Raw genomic sequence first — 19,631 nt, forward strand, 5'->3', positions numbered from 1 at the left:
TTTGTTTGGCTCTGTGTTCAGAGAGAGATGAGAGTGTCTCAGAACTTGAGATTGTATTAATCTAGCGATGATCGTTTAATATTTTATAGGGCCAGAAAGAGAAATTTACACTGTTTTTGATGTACATTTACTTGCTATTTATTCTTTTAGTTAGCAAAGACTAGTGCAGGTTTGCATTTTCGTTGTGTATACCTACTAGATTAGAGTCTCTGTGTCTCTGGTGAGCTTCTTGCGACCCTGTGAGCAAGGTGAGGGGCGCTCCTTGGGCTCTTTTCCCTTGGAGAAAGGTAGGTAAGAATTCAAAGATTAAATCAGCATTGCGCATTAAACCATTGTAATCTAGAGAAGTAGAATAGCTCCTGATTGGTTCCTTTGCCTGGCCCCAAACCTTTTCTAATGGTATAGATTTCTTTCTTTCGTTAGGGGGAGACACCCCAAATCTTTTCACTTTGGCATCAGTTGTGATAAAGATTATTTTTGTCTGTTAATTCATTTGTAGAATGAAACGAGCCACACACAGGGCTCCTTAAGGATAACTAACATTTCATCTGATGACAGTGGAAAGCAGATCTCCTGTGTGGCAGAAAATCTTGTAGGAGAAGACCAAGATTCTGTCAACCTCACTGTACATTGTACGTAATCAGACCGGCCTATGTTTTTAATTGCAAACAATCGCGGACACACCTGCATTTGTCGTTAGGCACTCTGGGTGCTGCTGAAGTGTGTGAAAAAAAAGTGTGTGCTGTGTTCTGTGTGCAGTTTTTAAAGAGATATCAGCCTCTGTCACATGTTCTGTTTCTTCTCATCCCTCTTACTCGTGCATGTCTTTCTTTTAAGCTGCTTTTTTGATCTTAAACTTGTCCTCTTGTGCCTTCCTCCCCTTCCCCCCCCAACCTTTTTTTTGGATAGAACATATTTTGAACTGGTTATCGTTCTCTTGTTAATAAGTTTTAGCTTAATTTCTGCCAAACCAGTTCCTAAAATTGTTTTCTCCATAAAAGCCATATGAAGATTAAAAGTTATACCACCTAAAGTATCAGGCTGGCTGTTCACAAACACCCAATTGTGCCGTCGATGCAATAAAACCTCATTAGTTTGACATCAGGTTTCTGTGGGAAGGTTGGTGGTGTCCTACTTAAGTTATTGAAAATTGTTATTACCCACAGAACATTTTTATTATTATTTTAAATTTCTGTATACATTGAAACTAAGATACAGGACACTAATCCTTCTTCAGCATACGTGTGTTATTTCCCAGTGTTGTAAACAACACAACACATAGCTTCACATTCCAGATTGTGGCGTTTAAGGCGAACATGTATTTGGTACAAATCACATATACTTTGCACATTGTTCCAAATTCTGAGCTGGCGTGGTATAAATTAATGAGGCGTGACTGTATTTGGGTCAGGGTTTGGATGAGAGAAACACGAGTGTGCACGTGTGTGTGTATGAATACACATTATACACGTGTAGACACATGGTATTGATACACTGGCTAAGGTTCACCCGTGGGGCACGTTCAGTGTGTGATTGTTGCAGTGCATGATTATGGTCACCAACTGTAAGTCCTTTGTCACTGTCAGTACTACCTCTGTGCCTAGTAGGTACTGGACTCATAATTTCTCATCATTTCGACCCACCCAGAAGCCTGAAATCAATGCTATCCCCAAACATACGCAACCAGCTTCCAACTTTATGTCCTTAAATCAACACCTCACCAAAAGCTCATTTGAGCATGGTGGAAGGAATATGTGGGCCCTGGGCTTGGGGGCCTGGGCTGGTGGGAGGAAGGTAAGTGTTGCCCCTACCCCACTGGGGTCCTTGTATTTGTAACACATAACTACAAATAAGGATGCTCAAATTCAAAGTCCTCTCAGTTAATATCTGTGGTGTTCACCATGGTCTGAAGAATTGACCTTATCTATCACAATCTAGGTAAAGAATAGAAGGAATAAATGGTGAATAATTTTAATAACTGAGATAGGCTTGGTAGTGAGCCTGGTCAAAGTGTATTTGTTAGCAAGTTGGGACTTTCCTCCCTCTTTGTGTGATGAACATATATAACTGGGAAGCAAAGCAAGGACGGAAGGGCGGCTGGGTTAGGTGTCAGGAGACCCAGATCCTTGTTCCAGATCCGTCTCACTCCCTAAAACTGACCAAGTCATTTACCCTCGCTGGGCTTGGGTTTCCTCACCTGAAAAATGATGCTCTTAGGGCTCTGGAGGTATTTTCTAGTCCTTAATTGTATCATTATCAAAGTCAGACCACAATAAGATAAACAATTATGGGGGATTTTAAATACCCTCACTCAGGATAAGTACTCCGTTTAAAAATGCTACTTGAATGGTTGTTTCCCCAAAGCATGAAGTGCTTTATTTTTCAAGTTAAAGTGGTCTCTAGGTTGTTTGTCTAGGTTTGGACAGAACCCCAGACATTTAAAAAGGATCAAAACATTGACTTCTGAAATCCTAGCAAAAGTGCAGCGTACTGTCATGAAATGTGATACTTTTAAAGAGCATTTGCTATTGGCAATCAGTGAAAAGTACCAGCGGATCATACTTCATAATAATCAATCAGCATTGGCAGCAGCAGTCCCCGCCTTGGTCAATTTGCTCCGTTTTAGATAAGCTGTGTGAGATCCGTGCTGCAGGCAAGATTTCCAAAGTCGTTTCATTATTTGTGTTGTTGAGTGAAGTATTGCAGAAACAGTGGCCCTCAGCTTTCTGGTGATGAATCTACGTAATATCAAAGCATATGTATTAGAAACCAAAGTTGACTTCCAGTGAACCCTTTCTGCTGTCAGAAATCTCTGCGATCTGTTTGGAGCTGGTTCTCACACTGCGAAATTTGAAAAACGACTATGGTTTGTGGGTCTTAAGTATGAGGAAAAGAGTCTCTTTGAAGCTGTCTGTAGGGAGTTCGATCAGCCTTGATGGTGATTCGAAATATTGATGGATTCCAGAGTCGCTGGTCCTGTATTTTCTTAAACCAAACAGTTCGTTGAATAAGATCCCCCCGCTGATGACGCAGATATCTGGAGATGGGGAGAATTCTGAGCTTTCTGATGCTATTAACTTTCTCTTTTTCAATTTAGTTGCTCCAACTATCACATTTCTCGAATCTCCAACCTCAGACCACCACTGGTGCATTCCATTCACTGTGAAAGGCAACCCCAAACCAGCTCTTCAGTGGTTCTATAACGGGGCGATACTGAATGAGTCCAAGTACATCTGTACTAAAATCCATGTTACCAATCACACGGAGTACCATGGCTGCCTCCAGCTGGATAATCCTACTCACATGAACAATGGGGACTACAAGTTAGTAGCCAAGAACGAGTATGGGAAGGATGAGAAACAGATTTCTGCTCACTTCATGGGCTGGCCTGGAATCGTAGATGGTGAGTACCTGATGCTTTTGCGTCCGGGGAGAGGATAGGGTATATCACTCAACTATTGACAAAATCATGCCTTCAACAAACCACCTGCAAACCCAGGGGCTGAAAACACCATTATTTAGTCTTGCTTATGGGTCAGCTGGGGTTTTGTTCCATATGCCTTTTTTCTGGGGTGCAGGTGAAGAAATGGCAGCCACACAGGAGGTCTGCTTCCGAGTGGCAAGTGCCGATGGCAGGAGGGCAACTAGAAATAGGCAAAGCTTCTCAAGGCCCAGCTTCCGCAGTGGCACGTGGTCTCTTCAGGCTATATGCCACTGGCCAAAGGAAGCCATAGGGCCACAGCCAAGTCCAGGGGCAGGGACTCATACTCCCAGGGAAGTGATGGGGCGGGGGGAATGAATCATTTTGGACAGTAGTCTGTTATGCACATTATTTTTATCTCAAGTGTTCAGTGACATTTTGTACCCATCATGGCAAAACTCATGTAAGATGTACGTAGGTGAACCGTGTTTGGTTGGCTCATGAACTACTGAAGATGTATTTTCTAGCCCCTTACCCGCTTGGAATTCAGAATCCTGCCCTCTCACCGTGGACGAGAAACCAGTTTCTTAGAATGTTTTGCCTACCTGGGCTGAGTGGTGTCATTCATTTATCAGATCCTGAATTGTTTTTCTAGGAGGTAATAGTTCCCATCTGACCAATGGTTTGGGATGCCGGCAGGAAAATTGCAATGTGAGCCCCAGCAACAGCAGGGACAATTGCCGTGCATTCATCTGCTTCTGATGCTGTTGTCCGGTGGAGTATTCTTACTTGTTGGGTCTTATTGCCCAGATACTGGATGACACTGTGGAGGCAGAGGCCTGTTTGGACATTGGGACCTGTACATGAGTAGAATTCGCTGTAATAATTCTCAGTTCGTGAGGGCCACACAAAGATGGCTTGGCAGTGGGAAAGGAAGACGGCAGTGTGGCGGCCCGTGGGGCAGGGGCTGCGTGGGCAGCATGTGCTTGTGGGACCCAGAGGGCAGTCCCACGGACAGAGATGATGCATACGGAGCCCCCTTCAGCAAGTAGTGAGAATGTAGTTAGTGCCCATTACATAATAAGTCTGTCATTACACTGGTGTGTATTAAATAGCTTTTTAAGTGCACAAACTTCCTTAGCATGTTCAAAATGTTATTTGAATTATGTGAGTTTGATTTACAAACAGCCTTTCAGGAACACATAAAACAAGCTGTGTTTGGATGCCTTACCCAGACACCCCTGGCAGTTGTCTTTTCCATTAAATCTTCCTCTTAATTGAGAGTTGAGCTGCTTGGCTACATTTGCTGTAGTAAATCTCTAGATTACTCTCTTTCTTCCTGTGTGTTTCGGGGAATATAGCCTTATCGTTAAATCCAGGGATTCTGCTTGGGGACCCTTGCTTTATGTTTGTTTTTCAATAAACATTTTATTGATGAGTCATTTTCGATGTACAGAAAAGTTGCAAAGACAATACAGAGTCTTTGGACACCTCTCACCCAGTTGTTACTGTCGTGAACATCTCTCATTACCGTGGTATGTTTGTCAAAAGTAAGAAACCAACGTTGGCACATTACTATTCACTAACCTTCAGACTTGATTTGAATTTTGCCAGCAGCTGCCTTTTGAAACCGTTGGGAGGTGAACTTGATTCAGGGTGAGGGTCTGGCATTGGAAAGTTTTAGAAGTGGTTTGTGTGCTTTGATATATATGCTCAGTTCTTCCAGGGGGAAGCCAGTAACTTGTATTTAACATAGAGGTTTGATGTATTTTTCTTTGGAACATTTCTGTATGGTGCCAGTCTTTGGTAGAGCTTAACTCTTCTCATCCATGTGGCCTCCTTTTTATGGATCGCTTTTGTTAGTTTTAACTTCACTAATGATAGGAAAGAAGTGATTTCTGGTACAAGAATAACTTAGTGTCTCAAATACTCCCTTTAAAGGAAATAATCACTGATCAAAAATAAAAGTTGAGGTTAATTTTATAAAGATGTTTGTTCTCTCCTCCTTGTTTGTTTACTTGTTTTGGTCAAGTCTTTAAAATAGAGATATCTGCTTTTAGAAATGATTTTTTTCCTCTTTAAGTATTTACTCAAGGACCAGCTATCAGGGAGTAATAAATGAAATGGAAATAAAAGAGCCTTGGTCCAGGGTGATAGTGGATATAAATGGCCCTAGTGGGTCATAAACCAGTGTGACCAATTAGAGATTGACCTCACTTGGCTTGTGCGATAGAATCTTTGGTATTTATGAGATTTGGAACCATAGCATACAGATAATGGCCTTTTAAAGATTAGCTTCCTTTCCCTCTTACCCTCCTTTAAAACTAAAGAAAAATAAACAAATAACAAATCTATATATATTTCCCTGCCGGCCTAAAGTCTACAAGTTTAGGATGATAAGTCAAGTGTAGGTCTATATTCCTTCAGTATTTCAGTATTTCTGTTGTTGTCACATAGTAATTGGTAAGAAGTTTACTTTTTTACAAATCTTTTTGATAAGATGCTTCGGCTACAGTTTTTCTTTCTTTTTTTTTTTTTGGATGAGATGCTTTTCTCTTTCTTTTCTTTTTCCATTTTGTTTTTTGCATTGCAAGTTAACTGGCTTATGAGGAAGCTGGCAGCCTGGGATCAGTGAAGTAGGGTTACTCTTCCATATGCAGCCAGGAGAATTAAAATGGCAGCTCAGCTCAGAACTGGGACTTTTGTGGAGTAGTCACCTTGCAAAGGAATTCACTGTCTATTTACAGATAGAAAGTGAAGAGAGTTGAAAGAAATTAAAACAGAAATAAAAACAAAGAGGGGCACCTGGATGGCTCAGTCGGTTGAGCATCCAACTCTCAATACCGGCTCGGGTCATGATCTCACGGTCATGAGTTAGAGCCATGTCGGGCTCTGCGCTGACAGCATGGTGGCTGCTTGGAATTCTCTTCCTCCCTCTCTGCCCCTCTCCCACTCTCTCTCCCTCAAAATAAATAAATAAACTCAAAAAAAAAAAAAAAAAAAAAGAGAGAGAGAGAAAGACAAAGAAAAAAAGTCCCTAAAGCAAAAAGTTGGTGAGCTTTTTGGTGAAGAATGTAGTTACAGCCCCGATTGCCTTTATTACCGCCTGCAATGGAAACCGTGGATGCGGTGGGAGACACTCTCCTGCTTTCTGCTTGGAGAAAGGATGGGCAGAGAGACCTGGAGCCAGCATCAGCCAGGTCAAGAGGGTGCCACCCGCAGGGTGTGAGGCCGTCGGTAAAGATCGCCCTACAGTGTCTCTCCAGAGTGCCGGGACCTTGCAGACTCCGATACCAGACCCAGCCAGGGTGCTAACGAGGAAGGACAGGTGTTCTCAGACCTTCGGGTATCAGCAGGGCCCCAGACACAAAGCCGGTGCCTTCCCATCTGTTCATCACTGGCAACCTGGCCAGTGACTGAGAAAGGGAGGAAAGACTTTCCCAAACTCCAGACACCAGATTGATCATTTTGGATCCCACGGTTAGAAGTGAACTCCACTCAGGTCAGTTTTGGGTTACGTTTAAAGCACAAAATTCAACTTGTAGTTTCCAAATGAAATTTAGGGAACGATAGCGTTTATCTTTTCCAGCACGCGAGGAACGTGGCTTATAACAATCAAACTAATTTTATTTCGTTTTTATTTTCCATTGTCCCTGGAACATTTATTTATTCACTAAGAATAATCTTTTCTGGCTCCTGAACACTAGGGCCCGGCTCCCTGTTGTGCATTAGAATCAGCTGGGGAGTTTTAATTGTGATTTCATTATTTAACACATTTCTAGGGTCCACCTCCAGTAATTCTGATTCAGTGGCTCCCGGATGAGGCTCAGGCTTTCACATTTTCTGTTTTTAAGATCCTCAGTGACTCCAGTGTGCAACCAAAGGTGAAAATGGTCTGGTGAGAGCCCTGACCCAAGTGAGATTTTTCTGCTCATTGTTGAGTAACAGACAATCCTTTGGTCACTTTAGATTGCAGGCAAAAATCTCAATTGAGAAATAGCATGTCTTATCTGAGTTAGAAGTCAAAACCCTGGACTTGAGTTAAGTCCAGTCCAGGCCAGCACGATGTGTGTGTGGCCAGGGGTGGGGGTGGGGTGGGGAGTGAGGGGGTGGGGAGGCGGGGATGGGGTGCGGGAGGGAGATTGCAGAGCTGGCTAAGCAGAATTCAGGCCCTCTGTTACCTGAGTGGAAGGGAGTGGGCACGGGGGACAGGTGGCAGGCAGGTGTGCTCAGGGCGTGTGTTCAGCGCTGATTCACAGACCTTCCTGGATCTTTTTGTGGGATCTTGGTGATTCCTGTCTCTGCGGGCCTCTCTCCAGGGAGTCCGTGACAGGAAGCAAACATGTCTCTATTCCAGCTGGTGGAAGCGTCTCCTTCCTCAGAACCCAGGAATGCAGCTTCGTGCTGCTGAGATCCCTCTGCTCCTCCAGGGGGCTGTTGTCAGGACAGACATTCTCTCACGCCACCTCTGTCTGGTCCACTGGGAGCCCTCGTGGTCCCTCGTCTTGACACCTCCGGCAGTAGAGGTTGAACGCAAATGCCACCTGCACCCTGCCTCCATTGGTTGCTTTCACCTTCTCTGGTAGGAGGCAGGTACTTGGCCTCAGAGCCTCTGGCTGCAGGGAACCCGGTTTGGGTTCTCAGAGTGCTGTGGTGGAGGCCCCATGGCTATGTGGAAACTTCTGTGTAAGTCCTGAATGAGCACTTCTGTCTTCTTTGGGACCTCAAAAGTCTCAGTGTGAAGCAGAGGTTTCAAAGGACATGGGTCCAGCTTTCATTCATCTCCTTTGTGAGTTCTGCAGTGTTATTCTCTCTTTAGTGGGCACTGAGCAGATAACTAACAACGTACCCATTCCTCACTTCGCTTTGTGTTTGTCCTCTGCGGCATTAGGGAGAAACTTTCTACCCAGAACCTCTTTTCTCTCAGCACTGCTTTGTCCTCCCTTACCCAGAGGCTCAGGCTTGCCCAGAGAAGACCTCAAGACTTTGCCACTTGACTACACGAACTTTCTAGACTTGGCGTTCTAGGAGAACTAAGGAGAAAACTAAGTCACAGTTTGGTTCCTGGAGAGGGTAGGAAAATGTAAGCTCCTTCTGGTGTCCAAGTTCCTTCCCCCTCAGAGGTATGCCATGGGGACAAGACGTCTCCTGCCCTCACCCCTAATGTTTATTGCGGTCACTGCCAGAGAGTACCCACCTCCCTCGGTGTTTGGGTATCTAGCTATTTTTTAGGTTTGCTTTATGTTTCATTGTAAAATGGCCATCCTCTATGCCCACTGAGGTCTTTTGACTTCAGTCAAACTTCTCACGGAGTTATAAATCAGGGCTTCTCAAACTTCAGTGAGCATACAGCTCTCCTGGAGATCCTGCTAAAACACAGATTATGATCTCATGAATTTGGGGAAGGGTCTCAGATTTTGTATTTCTGACCACCTCCCAGCTGATGCTGCAGGTCCCGGACCACACTTTGCCTAGTGAGGGGGGTTCCCTTCTGCCCTGCGGAACCTGGGGGAAACCACTGGAAGGACGGCATAGGCATCTGCCAAGATGGCTGCACTGACTCCTTGTGGATATCGACGAGTAATAATGATAAAAATACAGAAGAGTTTGTGCACGGAGATGCACTCTAATTGGGTTTGGCAAAAGGTAGGATGAATTCAATGTGTTGGCTTCAGGAGGCTTAGGGAGACTGGATAAAGGAGAAACCTGGTGCGGCACTCACAGAGGGAACGCGGGACTCTCTGGGGAGTCTCCCAAAATTCTGCTGTATCCTAGTTAGCCGATAGGACAGAAATAAGACTTACCTGAGATGAAATTGATCCACTACATGGCTGTCCTTGGAAAAGCCTTCTCGGGAACACGAAGGTGTGCATGGAGACTGGGTGAAGGTTAGAAGTGGTGAGTGTGTCTTTTCAAGTAGAACCGTGACCAGAAATTAATGGCAGAGAGATCGCTTGTGAGTGTCACCAGGAAGAAATGTGGGGCCTTCGCCAGTGTCTTGGGATCAGCCGGCATGAGTTTCAAGAATTTTCAAGGTCGGCTATTTCCATCATCGTGAACACGTTGATTGTTCAAGGGTAGATTCTTTTATCGAAATCTCCCCCGAGTGATTAATACTTTAGGCTTGGCACAAGCCTAGCCCGAGCACTGGGTGATAAAATACCCGTGCTCTAAAGCTTCCCATTCTTCAGGCAGTACATAAAGAGTGTCTCTGTGGCCCACTCATTCAGGAAGAATGTCACAGCTCAAGAATGCTCATTCACACAAGCAGTGGGAGTGAGTGACTTATGCTTCCTAATTCGGGAGCACTTGCCTCCTATGCACAGTGTGCGTCGGGAGCAAACTATAAATATTGGAAGATTTTTCCCCACAGCTTCTCATTCGTGCTGTTTTATCAAGAGATTCATGACGTCTGGATGAACTGGAGCTCTCTGCAGTACTTAGAGTTGCCCCCAAACTGGCAGATTTAGATTTGGTGTACTTGGGCCAAAGAATGTAGGGAGAGGAAATTTCTCTAAATGTTACACTTTAAGAAAATATAAAGCCCCCCCACGACTCGCTCTCTGGCCCTTTGTCGGGACCCGTTTCTTGTCCTGGGAGCGGAAGGGAAGGAAAGTTTGACCTGCTTTTCTGTCTTAAATAACCGAGAAGACTATGGTTTGGCTATAGGCTCTTAATCGTGATAATTAAGATTTATACTTAAATAGTTCTTTAGGTCTCAAGAGTACTAACGTTAATTAATTATGCTTCCCAAAGCTCCTGATGGGTTGCCAGAGCCAATGCTGTTATCCTCTCCTGAGGTATGGAACATTCCTTTGTCACAGGAAAAGTGAAGAGACCCCCTGATGCTGCATAGCACGTTAGTGGTTCAGCCAAAAATGAAACCTGGACATCCGAACCCCTAGTGTGTTGGGGCCCTGCTGTTCAGAAAAGGAAGAGGAGAGGTATCTGGAAGTCAGAAGGAGGGACTTCCACGAGTTAGACAACACTGTTGACAAACCAAGGACGGGACAGTTGATTTGAAAAGAACGAATCATTTGCTATTTCTTTATCGTATGGAATTCTTTGAAATATTTTTCACGATCACACTAAGCAGAGTCTGAAAATAGATTTGAGAGAGAAGTCTCTCTTTTTTTTTTAAGACATTAGAGAGAAACTGAACGCTGAAAGGAAGGAAACAGATGTGTCTCCTGGCCTCCATCATTACTTTCATCTTTGCAGTGGGATGGAAAGGGAAGCCTACCTGCCCTTCCACAATTTTTCTTTATCCTACATGTGTGGTTTTCCTTTAATAGTGGAGTCTTAACAGTTAAAAAGCCGTGGAGTTTCACTCATAAAGACTTACATGGAGGGGCGCCTGGGTGGCGCAGTCGGTTAAGCATCCGACTTCAGCCAGGTCACGATCTCGCGGTCCGTGAGTTCGAGCCCCGCGTCAGGCTCTGGGCTGATGGCTCGGAGCCTGGAGCCTGTTTCCGATTCTGTGTCTCCCTCTCTCTCTGCCCCTCCCCCGTTCATGCTCTGTCTCTCTCTGTCCCAAAAATAAACAAAAAACGTTGAAAAAAAAAAAAAAAGACTTACATGGAGTCAGAAGATTTACTCATGAGCTGTAACAGATAGAAGCTCCAAAGCCCTCTCTTTAAAAGCAGTTTAGCATGGAGGATGGTGAGGGGCTTTGGTTTGATATTGTTGGGGAGAAAGTGACAGTATCATCCATGCTCAGAAACCTTTAACGTCCCTGAGGTCTGTCTTGTGGAGGTGCAGACATCACACGCGCCATCTGGAGCTCTGTCTGGAGTGCGTGTGGCCACAGGACAGTCCCCAGGGTTTTCACTGGGAGTGCTTCGGGCTGCACCTGTTAGTAGTGGTCCCCAAATCCTGACAACACGCCTTAGGTCAAGGGCCAAGCACAAATGAGTGTAGCGCCTGCCGACACTCCACAAACTCTTCAGCAAATGGACTTGGAACGTGAGACAAGCAACCATTTGTGCCTGGCGTGCACCTTCTTTGGGCTGGGGAGTAGCTGCTGTTTCCACACTGGAGCCAGCCGGCGGGGTGGGGGCGGGGGCGGGGGCGGGGGTAGAAAGTGGCCCGCTGCTTGTCTGGAATGGAGTGGGGTTGATGGAGTCCCTGAGTTTCCTTATTTATTTATTTATTTTTTCTGGAAATTCCCATATTTTATTCCGGTGGTTTTCAACATGAAGCTTTAGGGTTTAATGCCGCCTCCTGCTGCCTAAATCTGAGATTTCTTGCTTGACGAGCTACGGGGATGGCATTCAAGGAAGCAGAACTCTGCTCAGATGCCCCGTGTAAGCAAGCACATTACTCATTCACCAGTCATTCACTCTCTCTGGGCCAGCTTTTGTTTGCCTTTCCTCATCCACCTTTTAGTCCTGAATATCTCAAACAGGCATTTTTACCCTTATACATAATGATATATAATGAACATATTTAAGCCACTTAGAAATTAGACTTAAACATGGCAGGATATTTTCCCAATATGACCATTGCCAGAAGTCTAAGAAGGAAGCGGTGACTTTGTCCCGTGTCTGCATTTAACATCATGTTAACAACTGCCCTACAATTGGAGTATAAACACGACGGGAGGTTAACTAGACTGAGAAGTTGCTAGAAGCAAAATTCTGTGTTTGATGAGCTGGGATTACCTGGAGTGCCGTGACCCTCGTTTTTCATAAACTTTAGGTCTGTGTATCTTCCCAGGCACCGGCTTCTTAAACCTTTGTGCACAGAGACATTTCTTTATTGTAGCGAGTGGACCTTCATCAGACACAGTATGGTATGGTTGGCGGGGCGGCGGGGGGGAGGGGGAACACCTTATTGTTCCTCCCACATTGTCTTCCCGTGAGTTTTGTAATCTTGCGCTAAATTTGAGTATTCCTGACAATGAAAGGAAAGTGACAGTACTTCTCACACATCTCGAAAAAATGAAGTTAGGAAAATATAGTAGTCTTCTGACAGTGTACATGTGACCTAACGGTTTTGCTGGTGAACTTGGTAGGAAAGGCATCCACCAATATGAATTCTAAGTCTGGAAAAAGATCAGTTTTCCAGGTTATGGGCTAACTTGTTTACTTTTGAGCCCATCCCAGATCCTTTTTCTATACCTGATATCTGCTGCCTTGACTTGATCTGATGTTCTGGATGTTCCTGGGGGCCTTGTATGAGTAATAGGGGGGTTCCCTTTCTCTGACAAGGCTGATTACACCTGTGTATCAGTCACAGTCCCTGCAGCCCTTCCAATGTGTGGTCTAGATAAATCTGACTCTGAATCCTCAGTCTTTTTACTTTCTTACGGGATTGCATGTGTAAAGGAAGGTGGTCTCTGTGGGGTCCCTGAGAACCTGAGGACAAATCGGGGTGACTGACTACTCCTAGTTTTTACACCAAAAGTCCTTTGTCTGGGGAAAGCCCCCATTCTTAGACAAACTATGTCCTCAGTCTCAGAGAGTCTGAGATGGTGGGTCAATGTAGTACAAATGAAAGTCTGTATACTTGCATTCAATAACTTTAAAAATATGAGTCAAGTTAATGAATTGCTAAATCAAATAGGTTCTATCTATCTACCTTGGAAAATACATGTTTATAATGACCTGGAAGGGTAGGTTTGAGGATCAAATTCTCCCTGATTCTTGGGCTTCCATGCTGGAACGTAGTGGTTTTGGTAGAGCTGGTTCCTGGTCATAGCCCCTGCCCTGTGCCTCCGATTGTATGGTGAGAGGTAGATGAGAGGCAAAGAGGGTGCACATGGACACCTCAGCTCACCTGCCCTTGCTCGGCCCTCACCCCTCTCCTGGGTCTTGGGTCAGAAGGTGCTCAGACTGATGGTGTGGCCACCTGTGGGCTGACAGATGCGGGGAAAAAGCTAGCTAGTCCTAGGAAGTGTGTGTGTGTGTGGTGTGCGGGGAAGGAAATCTGGGTCCTGGGTCCTGAAGTGAGGTCTAGAAGGCGAGTGTGGACTCTGGTGGACAGGTACCCTTGCGGGTGCAGACCTGTATATTGAGGGCACAGAGTGGGATCTTCTTAAGCAACGGATTAACGAGCAGTTCAAAGAATGACTTGCTCACTTGGGATTACATAACCTTTCCTTCAGTAGGGGTATGCAATAGTCACAGCGATAGGACACCCTTTGTTCCCAGGACTTTGCAAAGGGAAAGGATTTCTGCAGGTGGGTGGGTGCCCTGCATATGACATCACCAGGGCCACCACTGGGATTTTATGCTGCTTTATCCACCGAATTATCCCTCAAATTGCAAGGCAGCCTTCAAGGCCCTTCTCAGGAAGAGCATATCCACTACAAACAATTCTGACAATACATATTAACAAATTGTAACTCAAGACTACTTTGAAGTGGTGTTGGAGATACCGAAACTCAAAATACTATTGAAATATACTGGAATCGATGACTTTGCACGTATTGACGCAGGGCCAACTCATATGTGGCACTGGTTGTGCGCTGCACAATTTCGGTTCACATAGAGTACAGTCTAAATGGCGCCCCCTAGAGTTATGCCAAGCATGGAATGCTCAGCAGTATGTAGCATCCCTGACTTGACGTGCACAACCATCTACTTGGTGTTTCCCCTGCTAAACTACAGATTCTGTGAGTTGAACTGTGTTGAAATTCTGATTTGAATGTTAGGGCCGTGTTTATCTGCTTCTTCATTTAGACAAACTTATGATTATTTCCTAGGGAATACACGAACAGAAAATTGGCTCAAGTTTCCCTTTATCTGAAATGATATTTTTCTGCTAAGGGTTTAGAAATGAAATGAGACCTGAATAAGCTTTATAGTTTACAAGTAAGTACGTGAAGACTAAAAGGAGAGGAAGTAGAATTGGAAATTTATTTCCTAATCACGTAAAGGTTGTATCAAGTTTTAATTTTATTTCCAAGTAAGCTTTCATGTAGACACCCAGTTCGTTCCGATTGGAGAATAAGGAACAGCTGGTTTTGTCACCAGTTCCTGTTGATGTAGATTTAAAAAAAAATGAACACGTTTTTGCAAATTTTCACGGGAATATTTTAAAACTGAGTACTCCTATCGTCTTGGTGTCTAAAGAATCTCCCCCCCACCCCCAAATTCAGTGGCTATGCTTTTGCATTTGTCCCTGACATAACAAACGTAACGTTTATTTGTGATCTCTTACACATAAATCATTTCAATAGAGAAAGTTTATATATTTTTCTGTGTTATATTAAAGGCAAAGAAAAGGTTTATTTATTAAGCCTTGGCAACCACCTCCCCCCCCCCCCCCCCACCCAGAGAGCAAAACCGTGCATTAGTATCATTATTTCAGGCTGGTTAATAACATGTTTGTGAAAGCAAATAGACCTTCCAAAATACACTTTGCAAATAACACCCAAACCACCAGAGGCTTTATCTTTTGTTGTGGAACATGGTGTGGAGATGGTCTGTCCTGGAGTGGAAAAAAGTACCAGAAATGCAGTTAAAATGGCCAATGGTATAATAGAAACGGTCATCACGCATTGATCGCTGAAGTTTGTCCAGCTATAGTGATTTCTTTTCTTTTCTTGTTTTGAAGGGATGGGGGCTTTGGGGACTGGGGAGGGAAACAACTAACAAGGAGCCAACCAAGAGTTTCAGGTTTTGTGTACCCATCCTATAAAACAACCTATTCAACTGTAAAATCCTCGATATATATTTAACCCATTTTAGTGGGTATACTTAATATTAACTCTGAATGCATACTTATGAATCTTTGCTTTGTTTTGCCTTTTAGGTGCCAACCCAAATTATCCTGATGTAATTTATGAAGGTAGCTATCCTGTTGTCTTTATTTTGTATTTTTTTCAAAATGTTTGTCTGAGATGAAATGAATCAACTAAAAGAGGACCTTTAAGCTCAGTTAAATATACACTTCAAGCATTACATAGGCCACAATATTTCAAAAATCATTCAATATTGATGGCTGTTTTCCCTTGATATTTACAGTGCTTGTAAATAGCATTTTCTCTCTCATGCTCTGTTCTTGGAAGTAGTGAATCCATTCCACTGTAACAGACATTTTGTTTCTATAATTGGGAACTAATTACCTGTTTAAAAGCCATGACTACCAAGAAAAGGGAGGTGTATCAGTTTCTGGCTCTGACAGTAAACCCAATTCAGAATTATGTTTCTTGTATAATAAGGAAGTTTGGCTCACAAACAGGAACCTCAAAAGTAGGGCATGTTTTTAGGTTTGGTTAAATCAGCAGCTCAACCATGTCATCAGGTACCCAAGTTTTTTCATCTTTACACCCCCCCTGCACACTGTGCCCACGTCACGGAAGGCTGGTTTCCCTCATGGTTTTAAGATGATGCCGGCAGAGGGGCCGCTGTTGCTCGCATTGTTGGGAGCAATGGAAGAGCTTCTGAAAGCATTCCAGAAGAAAGGGACCTTTCCCAGAAATCTCCGTCAGTCCTCTTGAATCTGATTCACGACCCAGTGGGTCATGGTCCATTCTTGCCTCCATTGCTGCTAAGAGGGAATGGTTAACCCTTGGCTAACTGGAGCCATCCCTGAAGTTTAGACCAGCTTCCTCAGAGAATGTCAGTGAAGCCTTGAATAAAATGGGGTTCTCTTAGGAATGTGGAAAGGGAGAATCCAGAAGGTGGACTGCATTAGCTTTTAGCTGGATATCTCCTCTGTACTTTGCTATTTAATGGGATGCCAAGGATGTTTGACTAGGGGTGAAAAATCCATCTTTAATAGATTTCCAGACCTCCCTCATGACCAGGAGGCCTTGCCTCTGTTTGGGGGAAGTGGCAAGCTCAATTTCAAGACTTGTCTCAAAATTTAAGACTGATTAAAAGTTACCTTGGTTAAAATGTCATTAAATATTCAATATTCCATTCTTTAGTTTTATGTACACATTGACATTTTATTCTATAAAGTGATTCTATATTTGTATGTTTGTTACGTGTGTGTATTTAACTTGAGCTAATTTTAATTAGGGAATCATATTATCTTTACCTGTTTTATGCATGTTAAACTGTATTTCCTTCAAGTTGTTGTTCAGATGATTTTGTGCAGATGATTTGCATATTTTTGTTTTTATTTGTCCCCATTCAGTTTAAAGAAAGAGTATCTCAAATTGTATCACAGAGAGGTATATTTGAATTGTGATTTTACATTTTAAAATAATGTTTTGGACTCCTTTCCAGTAAGTTCAAGACTTTTAAAAATGCTATCTTCCCATTGGCTTCAGGTCCCACTTTGGATCTTTGGGCCAAAAAATATCGTGATATCAAACTATAGAGACTTTAATGATTTGATTTTGTATGAGTGGCTCATTAGAATATAAAGAGGTCAAAAATTAGCAAATAGATGATATCTCTTAGTGTTTGGTAGAAATTAATGTTCTAGTCTATTTAAAATGAAAATGGTAATAGTAGTTTTGGAGTAAGACTGGAACAGCAAGCAGAAAATAAATGCTTTTTCTGTTACTTTTTTATTCACATTCAAAGGAACACTCGGCTAATCAAAATATAATTTAAATTTATTGCCCCAAGGCCAGCATGATAGTTCTCCCTAGGAAAGTGTGGCTGGGGCTGACTTAATGAGGTTGTTTGTGTAAGATGGAAATTGCAGTCACCAGATCTGTTTAGAATAAAAATACCAAACGTTGATAAGCAACATTATTTGCAGTAAGTTTATCAAAAATGTTCTATGACTCTTTACATGTAATATTACTAATAAAAACTTTCACTAACCCCCCCCCCCACACACACAAACACACACACACACACAAACACAACACAACCAATTGTTTATTTCCATCCTGATCTGTGTAGACTAAAATTGATTCAGAAGATGGCAATGACATTTGAGACATGGTGATGTGAGGACATATTCTCACAATGCTAAACACTGTTGGTGCAGTTCCCTATCTATTAATTCTGAAACTGAAATGTGGACAGTTCACACCTTTTTTTTTATTTAAAAAATTTTTTTAACATTTATTCATTTTTGAGAGATAGAGACAGAGACAGAGTGTAAGTGGGGGAGGGGCAGAGACAGAGGGAGACACAGAATCGGAAGCAGGCTCCAGGCTCTGAGCTGTCAGCACAGAGCCTGGTGCAGGGCTCAAACTCACGGACCACAAGATCATGACCTGAGCTGAAGTCAGACATGTAAATGACTCAGCCACCCAGGCGTCCCCAGTGAGACCTTTTCACAAAAGTTCTTACATGTACCCAAGTTCACGTCAATGCTCAGTCAGTCCATAGCCCGACTTGAGTGGTTGCCTATTACCCAAATAAGGTGCATGTTCCCTGGAATCAGTGTTTGCTGATGTCAAGGCTGGTTCCTGTTGAGGTTCTGCCACCTTCTTGCCAGTTGACCTTAGACTGGTCATTTAACTGCTCAGATGACTTTCTTTGGCCATAAAGCTGACAGTTAGATTCCATATTTGAAGACCCTTCCAGATCAATAAATGTATGACTCTTTGATGATCGATTCCTTTTCATATCTATATTCTATGCTTCATAAAAAAAAGGGTATATTCTTACCTACAAAATAAAACCCTAAACCTGGTTTAGAATTTGACTGTCAAACCAGTGATGGAAAGATCTGGGTTGTGTAAAATATGAGCATCATGCAATCCCAGCACTACGGTGGCTTTAACCCAAGAGCTGGGTCATGTTCCGTGCACTGCCCCCCACCCCGACCCTATCCCCCAGCCGGCTGACAGTGGCTTGGAATCTTATGTTTATGATTTGTCTTGCTTCATTTTTCTGGGTCATACTGTGACCTCATGTTTGTTGGTAGCCTAGTGACAACTTCATGGTTCCTTCTCTTTCCCATTTCTCCAATTTAAGATTATGGGACTGCAGCAAATGACATTGGGGACACCACGAACAGAAGTAACGAAATCCCTTCCACAGATGTGGCGGACAAAAGCGGTCGGGAACATCTTTCGGTGAGTGGCAATCAGTCGCTGTTTCTTAGATTGGCTCTGAGCACTTGAGATGCTTAAATGTTGGAGGGATGGAACTCCTTCAGCGCACAACATTTTCACTGCACAGTGTGGATTGGGTGTTGACGTTTGGAAGAATTAAGAGAAGTGATAAACGTGCTAGATAGCCTCTGACTTCCTTGCTTCCCCTTTCATGTGCCACTATGGTTACTCGTGGTTCTTATTTTAAATGTCTGTCCTTTAAAAGATTATCACTTTCTAGTGAACTGGGCAGTGTCTCATTTAGGGACATGTGTAATTATTCCTGTCTCCCACACCGTCACACCTGTCTTGTCCAATATTTTAATAAAAGTCTCATTGCCCACTAAATTTAAGGACTCTAGTAGGTTCCAGAAGCGACTGGCAGTGAGCAGATATAAAAATGTGAGTGAATATCAGGTCTGTGCTTCTGTAGTTTATACTTCAGTCGGAGCCCTGAGATGTGAATGAAATACCGGCACCTACAATTCAGGTAGAGCAGCAATGGGATGCGAGCAATGGAAATAGAGGGGCGGGCACTGGGCTCCTTCCCGCTGGGAGAGCCAGAGGTGTCTTTGTGGGGTAGGTGGCATTTTCCAGCTGTGCAGGATGGCGGGCATGTAGACCGACAGGAAACAAAGGGAAAGGGCATTTTGGGTGTCTGAACAAGAGCTCACAGCCCGGAAAATGGTTTTGACCGGAAGATAAGGTGTGTGAAGCATAAAGGTGGCTGTCAGGGGCAAGGTTGGAGTGGAGGCTGTGCCAGGTCATGTGGTTTTAAAACACAGAGCCAGGGGATTAGATTGACTATGCAGGGAGGAGCCTGAAGGGGGCGCGCGTGAGCCCTGGGGCTCCTGTGGGGTTGATCTGTCAGCTGCTGAGACCCAACGACAACAGCTTCCTTCATTTTTCTCCTCACTTGTCACAAGAACCCAGTCCCTTGTGCCGTGAGCTCCGCCTCCTTATAAACTCCAGAACCATTTGTATCTCCCACCTCCACTGCCACAGGCCCAGGCCAACCCCGTTGGGCTTGGCAAATTATGGCCCGTGGGCCAAGTCCAGCTCCCGACCTGCTTTTATACCACCGGCAGGCTAAGAAGAGCTATTACGTTTTTAAGTGGTTTGAAAACAAATGAATGATATTTCGTGACACATGAACATTGTCTGAAACTCAGATGTCAGTGTCCATAAGTAAAGTTTTATTGGAACGCAGTCATGCCCATTTACGTATTGTCCGTGGCTACTTTTGTGCTA

At 43.7% G+C, this 19,631-nt stretch overlaps 1 protein-coding gene across 2 annotated transcripts in view; it reads left to right on the forward strand.

Annotated features, from left to right (window-relative positions):
• Positions 1–19,631, forward strand: part of NTRK2 (neurotrophic receptor tyrosine kinase 2) — a 332,542-nt gene that overhangs the window by 49,520 nt on the left and 263,391 nt on the right. For both annotated transcript variants that reach the window (XM_049653049.1, XM_049653128.1), the window contains exons 7-10: positions 500–632; positions 3,098–3,403; positions 15,182–15,217; positions 18,262–18,362. In XM_049653049.1, the coding sequence (XP_049509006.1) occupies positions 500–632; positions 3,098–3,403; positions 15,182–15,217; positions 18,262–18,362 (576 nt within the window). The remainder of the gene's footprint in view (positions 1–499; positions 633–3,097; positions 3,404–15,181; positions 15,218–18,261; positions 18,363–19,631) is intronic.

This window comes from Panthera uncia, chromosome D4 (assembly GCF_023721935.1).
Source record: "Panthera uncia isolate 11264 chromosome D4, Puncia_PCG_1.0, whole genome shotgun sequence".
Taxonomy (NCBI): domain Eukaryota; kingdom Metazoa; phylum Chordata; class Mammalia; order Carnivora; family Felidae; genus Panthera; species Panthera uncia.